The following is an 11,871-nucleotide window of genomic DNA, read 5'->3' on the forward strand; positions in this document are numbered from 1 at the left end:
AATCCTCACAACTGGACCAATAAGCAACATCAAGATAAATGAAGAGAAGATTGAAAGAGTTAGGGGTTTCATTTTACTTGATTCATAATCAACACCCATGAAAGCAGCAGTCAAGAAATAAGATGACATATTGCACTGGGCAAATCTGCTACAAAAGATCTCTTTTGTAATTTTGAAGACTGAGGTGTGCCTGACCCAAGCAAGCCATGGTATTTTCATTTGCCTCATATTCATGTGAGAGCAGGATAATGAATAAGGAGATCCAAGAGGAATTGATGCATTTGAGTTGTGGTATTGGCAAAGAATATTGAATGTCCCATGGTCTGCCAGAAGACCGAACAAATCTGTTTTAGAGGAAGTACAGTCACAATGCTCCTTAAGAAGAAAGAATGGCAGGATGTCATCTGTCATATTTTGGTGATACTGTCAGAAGGGACCAGTCCCTGGAGAAGGCTATGATACTGAGTAAAGTGGAGAGTCAGCGAAAAAGGACAGTGGCTGCAACCACGGGCTCAATCGTAGCAACAATTGTGAGGATGGTGTAGGACCAAGTGTTTGTTCTGTTGCACATGGGGTGGCTCCAGGTCGAAATCAACTCAGCTGCACCTAACAACGGTACGTGAATGTTTTTAATTTTCGTAGATTTTAGTAGTTGCCCAAATACTTTATATTCTTGTATCAGAATCTAAAAGCATCTATTTCCCCACAGTCAGCCAATTCCATTACATTATAAAACTATATAATTTTTGGTGATCTCATGAGTATAAAAGGATATTTTGTGTATCAGTATACATTTCTCTAGATATGGTTAGGTGAACATGTTTTTTGTCTTATGTTTACTGGCCATTTATATTTCCTTTTCTGTTCTTAGACTTTGCCCATTTTATACTGAGTCTTTGTTTCCTGTAGATTTTTATTAGTTCTCTATATGTTCTATGTATCTTTTATCTATTATCTCTATTTCAAGTATTACTTCCAGTCTTCGTTTTATTTTAGCTTTGCTTATTGTGTTCTTTGTCTTACAAAAGGTTTTTATTTTAACTTTGATATTATTAAATTTCCTTTTAGCTTTTGACTTTTAAAAGAAAAATCTTTAAAAAAAAAAAAAAACCCCAAAGGAGGTCGCTATGAGTCAGAGTTGACTCAATGGCATGAATTTGGTTAGGTTTTATATATAATTTCCATATATATATATATGTCTTTTACTGTCTCACTACTACACTTTGTTAATTTTTTCAATGTGTAATTTAATCTTTTCTTTCAGAAAACTTCCTATTGAACAATTCTATTATTTGACACAGAACAAGAAAAGTGACATCTATGGAAATGATTGTTTGTAAGTTTGGGAGTTCTTTATATATATATATTACATATATATATGAGACCGAATAACGTTTTTAAGTGGAAATAAGTTATATGATAAATAAAAAGACTTGAAATGAGAATTTTTAGAGAAACAAAATTGTTATTTTTTTTAATAAAGATCATTAAACCAGAATCCAAGATCAATCAAAACCAAGCCAACCAAAACAAACCCACTAATAATTTGTGACATTTAAATAAGCCAAGAAAAAAATATAAAATATGAACAAGTAATGTTGGAAGGAATTTACACAGGTCATGTTGGTCTATTTCCCTACCTTTGACCTACTACCTCAACCCTAGTATACAAGAATTCATAACATTTTTTTAAAGGTTCATTGAAAATTTCACAGTGGCCCTCAAAAATTTTTTTAATCAAAAATTTATTAGAGCAGTTTGTTATGACATCTACAAAGAAGTCCTAATAAAATTACTCCCTTAGTCTTCTCAGTTTTGAATAAGGAATAATAGCTTACTATCATTGTAATAAGCTACTGCTATCAAGTCAATTCCAACCCTATGGGACATAGGCAACCCTATGGAACAGAGTAGAACTGCCCCACAAGTTTCTAAAACTGTAAGTCTTTGTGGAAACAGACTGACATCTTTCTCCTGCAGAGCAGCTGGTGGGTTTGAAATGTTGACCTGTCAGTTGGCAGCTGAGTTCCTAACTACTGTGTCACCAGGGCTCCTTGAATAAGGAATAAACTAAACCCATTGCCATCAAGTAGCATCTGTAAATCTTTACAGAAGCAGATTGTCTCATCTTCTTCCCAGAGAGTAGCTGGTGGGTTTGAATTGTTGACCTTCTGGTTAGCAGCCAAATGCCTTACCCACTGGCCCAACAGAGCTCCTTTGAATAAGGAAGACTGGTTGTTAATTTATTCTTTGCTCATGTTGTTGTTGTTATGTGCCATCGAGTTGGACCCAACTCATAGCAGCCCCTCCTTGGGTTTCCGAGGCAGTATCACTGCGGAAGTAGATTGCCTAACCTGCCTTCCGAGGAGTGGCTGGTGGGTTTGAACCGCCAGCCTTCTGGTTAGCAGTCAAGTGCCTTAGGCACTGTGCTACCAGAGCTCCTTTTTTGCTTATAGTGGTATTATTTTCCAGTATATTGAATTATTTTTTACTCATATGTATTAAAAATAAAAACTTACTTTTAATTTTCAGATGAAGATAAAACACTGATACTATTGAAGTAACAATGAAAATATCACTTCTAATAGTTAGAATTGTTACCCATTGCCATCGAGTAGATTTTGACTTGTAAATAAACAAAAACTCACTGCCATCAAGTCCATTCCAACTCATAGCCACCCCCTGGGTTTCTGAGGCAGTAAATCTTTATGCAGAGTGGCTAGTGGGTATGAACTTCCTACCTTCTGGTTAGCAGTCAAACGCCTACCCAGCAGAGCTCCTTTTGACTCATAAGTAGCCTGTAAGACAGTGTACAACTGCACCATAGGGTTTCCAAGGCTATAAAACTTTATGGAAACAGATGGCCACATCTTTCTCTTGCAGGACTGGGCTGGTGAGTTCAAACTGTAGACCTTTTTTTCTTTCAGTCAGCAGCTGAGCATTTTAACCCACTGCACGTTTTTTGAGTTTTATTAATAGGTTGTTGTTGTTGTTGTTATGTGCCATCGAGTCATCTCCAACTCTTAGCGACCCATCCACGGGTTTCTGAGGCGGTATCACTACGGAAGTAGATAGCCCAGTCTTCCTTCTGAGGAGTGGCTGGTAGGTTTGAACCTCCAGTCTTCTGGTTAGCAGTCAAATGCCTTAGGCACTATGCCACCAGAGCTCCCATATTAATAGGTAAGAAGTTATATAGAGTTGGGCCACTAGAGGGAGCCAAAAAGACATGAAATTTGTCATTGCTAGACCATATGCCTGGAGCTCTGCTGGCGTAGTGCCTAAGGCATTTGACTGCTAACCGGAAGACTGGGGGTTCAAACCTACTAGCTACTCCTCAGAAGGAAGATTGGGTAATCTACTTCCATAGAGATACTGCCTCGGAAGCCCAAGGAGGAGTTGCTTTGAGTCGAATTGACACTAAGGCAGTGAGATTTTGTATTTTTTTTTTGGTAGACTATATGTAAGGAGCACCAGCCACTCCTCGGAAGGAAGGTTGGGCAATCCTACTTCCGTAGTGATACTGCCTCGGAAACCCAAGGAGGGGTCGCTATGAGTTGGGGCCGGCTTGACGGCACATAACAACAACAACAACACGACATATGTAAGGAGCCCTGGTGGTGCAGTGGTTAAGCCCCCCTCCACTGTTAATGGAGAAAGTCCGCCATTCAAACCCATCAGCTTTCTCCACAAAAGAAAGATGTGGCATTTTGAGATTAGTGAAATTTGCAAACCAGATAAGGACCAGTTCAGGTTAAAGAAATGATATATCTGAGCATTTGTTGATTTCTTTGAGTTTTTTTTTAAAAAAAAAATAATAATTTTTTTTTTCATTTTTGGATCAAATCAATTTTAGACATATTGTCAATATCATAGCTAAATTTGTCACTTTAGAATAATTTTATACACCAATTTAATGCTTTATATGTAGTAGCCAATCTAGTAACTCTAGATGTCTTGGATTGCTATATTCATTGCCTCCCCAGCCCCCAACACTACCAGAAATACATCTGGAAGACAGGACGTGCTGTTTTTAGTTCCAAGCCCACAAGCTCAGAGTCTAAATAAATATATAAACCTTTAATGGTTCATGTGAATTGTGTGTTAATAATATATTATAGGATAATAAAATTGTATAGCTTATATACCAGTTTCCTCTAGCTAGAAGGAACTTATAATAAAATTAAACAATATATTCAATTTTACTGATTTTTACTATGAAGCCGATAACATTCTGTTCCTTCTTCATGTCTGAGACCTCAGAATCTTCTTTCCAAAAGCTAAAATTCATTATTAAAATCACATGTAAACGGTTGGTTGTTCTTGTCAAGTATAGACTTTGTTCCAGGGCTGCAGTATAATTTCTTGGCAAAGCTCAGAGTAATTAGTAAACACAGCCTGGGAATGAACTCGTTCAGAAAAAGCATGCTTCCAGGAATTTGGACAGTTTTACTGCAGCCTCTCCATTGACTGGCAGCATTTAATATCACGGGGCATCAGCAATTTGGGCAAAGGGAGAAAGCACACGCAGTACTTACATCTCTGCTCTAACCAGGTCACACTCACATCACTTTACGTCATGTAATTGCATCACAGGTGTGGTGCCAGGCTCGGTCAGAGCACTCTGGCTGCTGCCCAAGTATGAAAGTGAATGTCAGTGAGAACCAGAGCACTTTTATCATTTGTAGTTGGCCCCTGTACCTTCACTACCAATAAAAGCGTGGTGAGTAGGACAGAGTTAGAATAAATGGAATAGGAAATAAATCGATCAATAGACAACTTAGATATGGAAATAATCAGATTTTTCTGTCTCGTCAGTATTTATTATCAGAAGATCAATCACAAATTTTATCTTAATGACACTGTAGTTTGAAAATGGGATACATCTTTATTTTTAAGCAACTTTATAATAGAAATATATACTTTTTAAAATCCTTGTTTCCTATTTCTGTTCTAGGATTCCCAAACCACCTAGTGCTATGGTAGAGTAAGTATACAACTTAAATTTCTTTCTATGTTATAATCAAGAAAAAAAAAAATTGATATATTCTAGGTCTTAGAATGTATGAGGACAAATGAGACTTCATGAAAGCTCTTTTTTTTTTGTTTAAACAATTGGGAGGAGAGGCTGGTACAAGTCCAAGGTAACAGTATTATTGATTTACTCCAATTATATCTCTTGCCAATCTTTTGTTTTTTTCCTAATATTTTGTTTTAGAACAGTTTTGGAGTTATAAAATTTTTGAGACAATAGTACAGAGAGTTTCTGTGTACCCCATACCATTTCCCCTGTTAACATCTTAGATTAACATGGTACATTTCTCACAACTAATGGATCAATCTTAATACATTATTGCTAATTTAAATGCACATTTTATTATTCCCTGAGTTTTTCCCTAATGTTCTTTTTTTCTGGTCCAGAGCCCCATCTAGAATACTGTATGACATTCAATATAATGTTTGATTTAAGGAATCCTTCCATCTCTCTTGGTTGTAACAATTCCTCAGATTTTCCTTATTTATGGATGGCCTGGGCAGTTTTCAGAATTATTAGTCAAGTATTTGTAGACTATCCCTCAACTAGGATTTGTCTGATGTATTTCTCATGATTAGACTGAGGTAATGGGTTTTAGGAGGAAGACTACAGAGGAAAAGTGTGATTTTCCTCATGTCATATCAAGGGTACATACTACCGGCATAACTTAGCACTGTTGATGTTGACCTTGACCATCTGGCTCTGACTGAGGTAGTATTTAATAGGTTTCTCCACTATAAAGTTACTCTTTGTTTCCCACTTGCTGCAGTGTATTCTTTGGAAGAAGTCACTATGCACAGCCACACTTAAGGAATCTGGAGTTAGGTTCCACCTCCTTGAGGAAGAATACCTACATAAATTATTTGGAATTCTTCTGCATAGGAGATATGTCTGCTGATCTCCTCCATTTACTTATTTATTCAATCATATATTCCTATGACTATGAGCTCATACATATTTATTTATACTTGGGTTTACATAGGAGCTCTGGTGGGATAGTGCCTAAGGCACATGACTGATAACGAGAAGGCTGGCGGTTCAAACCCATCAGCCACTCCTCGGAAGGAAGGTTGGGCAATCTACCTCTGTAGTGATACAGCCTCGGAAACCGAGGAGGGCTCTCTGTGAGGGCTCTCTGTGAGTTGGATCTGACGCAATGGCAGTGAGTTTGGTTTTTGGTTACAACCCGATACCACTGTACTGTGTTGTTCAAGGCAGTCACTGGGGGTTCTTTCAGCTGGCTCCTAAATCCCTTTGTCATACCCCTCGTTGTGAGACATTTTTTTTTTAGCACTTTCTTAATTTTCAGTACTACAGAATGCTCCAGGCTTATCTAGTATATTTCCTGTCTTAGTGCTAGAATCAACCTTTTCTCTAAAAAGCCCTGGTTCCTTTTACAGGAGAATAATATTAGAAACCAAGATCTGGGTACTTGGTGCACTCAGGGCTCCTGGAGTACTCTACCAATCTTAACTGAAAATAGTAAGGTGAATTTTAAAAACTGAGTTAAAAGAAAATACATGCTCAAAAGCATATTAATGGTCAGCCCTAGTGTTTTTGTTTGTTTGTATGTTTAAAAACTATGTCAGCTTTTCAAATTATTTTCTTAGCAAGATGAAAAGTAAAACCTTTTTTTATTGGGTTATTTTCTCAATTTCATGTTTTTGCCTGTAGCCCATTAAGCCCCAAAGTCTCTTCCTTTGACCTGAACTCCTCAAATACCCCCTTCAATGAGATGTGTGGCATCGTGGTGAAAAATATAGGGCAAATTGAGTACAGATGCAGCCCATGCCATTAGCTGAATGATTCATAAAAACAAACCTAATCCCTAAGATTAAGTATGTGTGTGGTTAAATGAGTACTTAATAGTCTGCCTTTTCTTTATGATCTCCTTTCTATTTAGGGCCTCAAAACACAAAGTGAAAAGTAATCTTTATGAATCATCTAATGAGAACATAATTATTTTCTATATAGTCCTAATATAAAGGAAGATAATATATTTTGGTCATTTAATATAGTTATAGCCACAACTTGAATGGGAATTGAAATTTTATTTCACTTTTGAAGGTATAATTTTGCAATTCTTTTAGTAAGCAAAAATAATCTTTGTAGTATTTATAAGAAATTAAATAAAATCTCATAATATACATTTCTTAAGACACACACAGTTCATAGCTTTCAGGTGTTAGAGTGAAATATGTTTTCCTACAATTAGTCCAAAAGACTAATGGATCATGTGATCCCCAGCCTCCACAACCCTGCCTGAGACCAGAAGAACTAGGTGGAACCCAGTTACTACTGCTGACTGCTCTGAAACGGACCACAATAGGAGATCCCATATAGAGTGGGAGAAAACTGTAGAACAAAACTCAAAATCATAAGAAAGACCAAGCTTCCTGGTCTGATAAGAGACTGGAAGAACCCCTGACACTTTGACCCTTAAACACCCTTCAAGGAACTGAACTCACCCTGTGGCTCAACTTTCAGCCAAATGATAGTCCTATAAGGTGAACAATAACACCAGGAAGGCACACACTCGTTGGAACAATCAACCATACAAGTTCAAAAGGGCAGCGTTTGCCCAAGGTAAAGTTCCGAAGGCAGGAAGGGATAGGAAAGGAAGGAGGGAAATGGTAAACACAGGGAGGACATAGGAAGAGTACTGTTACATTGTGGGGGTGCAATCAGTGTCATAAAACAAAATGTGTATGAATTGTTGAATGGAGAACCAATTTGCTCTGTGAACTTTCACCCAAATCACAATAAAAAAAAGTGTATGTATATGTGTGTGTGTGTGTGTGTGTAAATATATATGTATATGTGTGTGTGTATGTGTTTTCCTCAATTATTATCATATTTGTTTTTTATACTATTTTCTAGAAAATACACATTTCTAGAATCCATTAGAAGTAGAATCTTTGCCTCAATGATCCCAAATGATCAGAATTAATTTAGGCCTCTCCCTACCTTCCTGCCTTCCCATTTTGACCTCTTCTTCAGGAAGCCAAAATCCTGGTTGCAGACTGGAACCAGAAGATTTCAAAGCCTACATATTATACACATTTTGGACATTTACTTTCTATCAAAGGGTCTAGTCATCAGAAGGAAATAGCTCATGGAATTATGGATTGTGTGTTGTGTGTATGTGTATGTGTGTGAGAGAGAGATTCTTTGCCTTTAGAATTTGGTTTGGTTTTGTTTTTTGCCTTTAGAGCTTGTTCTCTAAATTAACAAGTTAAACTACCTTCTAGCCATGTCTTTGTAATATTGTAATAAAAGCAAGATTTAATGCAAACAAAATGCAGTGGCATTTGTTCAGGAAGTCCTTGCAAACATCAGATTAGTACCCAATCAGGCTACTTTGCCCTGGCCTCTGGCGTGGTACATATTAGTATTCAGTTTGTTGAACAATTCCAATAAAGAATGCAACTAAAGCACTTAGCACAGTGCCTGGCATGTAAGTCTTTTATTCTTGTTATAATTGTTGTTAACAACAATTAAAGGCAGTATCCCAGGACTATAATTCCTTTCACTCAGTATTTACAGTATCTGACTACCTCCCAGATTACCTGCTGAGATAATTTTCTGTAGACAGTGGACCGTTATGACTATCTTGTAAAATAGTAATACCACATTTTCTTAAACTACATTCAAATATGTGGGAAATGGTATCAGAAAGAAGCTCAAAATTCAGTCCCACTGATCCCACATCTTCCCAACTCGGTCTGGCACATACTAAGAAGAACCCAAACCAAAAAACCAAACTCACTGCTGTCGGATCTGACTCATAGCAACTGCTCCTTGGGTTTCCAAGGCAGTATCATTATGGAAGTAGATTGCCCAACCTTCCTTCCGAGGAGTGGTTGGTGGGTTTGAACTACCAGCCTTCTGGTTAGCAGTCAAATGCCTTAGACACTATGCCACCAGAGCTCCCAAGAAGAACCCAGGGGAATCAAAATGAATTTCCTGCCCAGATAAGTTAATTAGCATGTATTAGGATAATCATTATATTTCAACTTAATCTATTAGCAATTATATTTCCACTTGTTCCATTTACCAACTCTTTCTAGTATGCTTCATGACTAAATATATCCTGGTTATTGGACAATGTTTGAAACTTAGCCTTTCTATTTCACTCTTCACTGTTCCCAGAATCTCTTTCCTCCTTATCCCCTACTTGGAATGTGCAAGACTTTCCCTTGGAAAATAGGCTTTATGTTTCTGTAATCTTTAGGACAGCAGATAAACGCACTGCTATCAAGTTGATTCCTACTCATAGCGACCCTGTAGGACAGAGTAGAACTGAGCTATGGCGGTATAGTGATTAAAGCATTCAGCTACTAACCAAAAAGGTCAGTAGTTCAAACCCATCAGCCACTCCACAGGAGAAATAGGAGGCAGTCTGCTTCTGTAAAATGTACAGCCTTGGAAACCCAATAGGGCAGTTCTACTCTGTCCTAAAGCTAGGAGTCAGAATTGACCCAGTGACACTGGGTTACCTTTACAGAAGCAAATCTCCAGGTCTTTTCCTGTTGAACAGCTGAGCGTTCAATCCATCAACCTTTCTGGCCTTACACTAGACCACAGCAAACCCTATCTTTTCCCAACTCAAATAGACTGAACATTCTCTCCATGCACAAAAGTATGTCCTGGCTTTATTTATACAGGGAGCTCTGGTGATGTAGTGCTAAGGCATTTGACTGCTAACCAGAAGGCTGGCAGTTCAAACCCACCAGCCACTCCTCAGAAGGAAGGTTGGGCAACCTACTTCTATAGTGATAATGCCTCAGAAACCCAAAGAGCGGTCACTATGAGTCGGATCTGACTTGAAGGGAGTGTGTTTGGTTTTTTTGGTTTTATTCATACAAATGCAGTTTAGTTAAACTATAAATGCTCACTTGTTTTCAAGCAGATGTGTAAGGGGAAATTAATTTGAGGGGCTTGGTTTACTATAGAATACACTGAACTGGATACTGAAAAACACTTAGAACATAGGATAGTCATTTTGTTCTAAATAAAAAGTTCATCTAGTACTAGTTCATTGAAAGAGCAATTACTACAGTGTTTTCTGCGATGGTACCACTGGACCACAAGGAAGTCAGTCAGTTGGAATTCAGGAGTACCTGATCCTATGTTGGCTGCACCACTACCAGACCTTACACCACGCAGGGCTGTAGTCGATGACGATGAGGCATTTTTTTAAGCAAAGTAAATAAATTGAAAAAGTATTTAGTGACTAGCAATTACACTCTAGAACCAATTCAAAATTGTCTTTAATCAAGAAAGTTTATGACAAGGACAAAAAAAACTCAATCAGTTTACACAAAAACGAAAGGAGCTGACTAGCCTCATGAACGACTTTTGCCCAGAGTCCAGACTTCTTATGGTATCCATAAGACCAGGAATTTTGCTAAGCATCTGAATGGCTAGGTATTTCAAAGACTTCCCTCCAAGATGCCCAGTGAATTTAATTCGGTCCAGTTTGTGTGTGTTGTGCCGAGTAAGCAGGAGAGACCTGGATCTGGGGCTGGCCCACAGCAGTTTGTAATCTGCCAGTCAGATGGCTTATTGAGATTTGGGTTTGAAAGGGAAGCTTCATGACATAACTTAAGATACCTTAGGAAATTTGCCATTTTAGCTGTAGGGCCATGAAGTTGTTTCTTCTTGATACTTTGATTTACATGCCTTTGAAAATGTATGGCAAAAAAAAAAAAAAAATGTGCTTGGGATTGAAAAACATTGTATGATGGAAAAATAATGAGACATTTTAAAGTATGTTTCTTACAGAAACTATTCTCATTATTTCATAGTCATACCATATATAGTCATTTACAGAAGCTATTCTATCAATTCCTAGATAGAAAAGAGTGTTGAAAAGGAAAATTCTGGAACAGGACTCCAACACTAACAATCATGAGACATGTTTATTTTGGCCTGGTAAATGTAGACATTAAACAGATTTCCCATAGCTTCTGTGGATTATGATCATAATCACAGTTAATCTTTTAAACTCTTCCTTTAGCTCTCCTCCCTTAAGCACCCTGAGCGCCCATACCTTTGTCACATGCAGGCTTCTTTGGAGGCCAGAAGCTTACCTGGTCTTGTTTTTTTCTACTTTAATTTCTAGTTCTATCCTGAGCACTTAGTTTAGATAGCCCCCACAAGGATTTAACTTCTGCCCCTTCCTAGATGACAGGAAAAATACATCCCTGTGTTTTGTTTTTCTTCATTGCACTAGCTATTTTTGGCTGTTTAATTTCTAAACTGTTCTATGTACATAAACAGGATGTATATTTTTTAGAAGGAGCTCTGGTGGCACAGTGCCTAAGGCATCTGACTGCTAACCAGAAGGTTGGTGGTTCAAACCCATCAGCCACTCTGTGGAAGGAAGATTGGGCAGTCTACTTCTGTAAAGATTTACCACCTCAGAAACCCAATGGAGGTCGCTGTGAGTCGGAATCCACTTGATGGCAGTGGGTTAGGTTTGGTTTAGTATGTTTTGTTAGTTGATTGCTTAGAAACAGATAACCCAGTTGAAAGTTTAGTGCATCTTTGCGCTGTTGAAGTTGAATGCCCAAAGCTATTCCACAAATAATTGAGTATCCTCTAATACCCATAAAGCAAGGGGCAAGAGTTGAAAGCAACTAGAAATTCCTCCTGAAGCATCCTAAGCACTGTAAAATCCAGATTATCTTCTGCTCGATGTTTTTTGTTGGTGGTGGATTTATCTTATATCATTTTGTCTTGTGGTAAATATAAATACAGGGAGCAGTAGCAGTTCAGCGGTAGAATAATCACCTTCCGTGCAGGAGACCTGGGTTCACTTCCTGGCCAGTGCA

General features: G+C 37.8%; 1 protein-coding gene across 1 annotated transcript in view; it reads left to right on the top strand.

Annotated features, from left to right (window-relative positions):
* CUNH7orf31 (chromosome unknown C7orf31 homolog) overlaps positions 1–11,871 on the top strand; it is a 62,260-nt gene that overhangs the window by 33,990 nt on the left and 16,399 nt on the right. Inside the window, exons 3-6 of the mRNA XM_007946497.1 lie at positions 1,265–1,336; positions 4,955–4,984; positions 6,707–6,805; positions 6,936–6,958. Of these exons, the coding sequence (XP_007944688.1) occupies positions 1,265–1,336; positions 4,955–4,984; positions 6,707–6,805; positions 6,936–6,958 (224 nt within the window). The remainder of the gene's footprint in view (positions 1–1,264; positions 1,337–4,954; positions 4,985–6,706; positions 6,806–6,935; positions 6,959–11,871) is intronic.

Source organism: Orycteropus afer, unplaced genomic scaffold (genome assembly GCF_000298275.1).
Source record: "Orycteropus afer afer isolate SDZICR_OR568_19922 unplaced genomic scaffold, OryAfe1.0 scaffold00008, whole genome shotgun sequence".
In the NCBI taxonomy this organism is placed as follows: Eukaryota; Metazoa; Chordata; class Mammalia; order Tubulidentata; family Orycteropodidae; genus Orycteropus; species Orycteropus afer.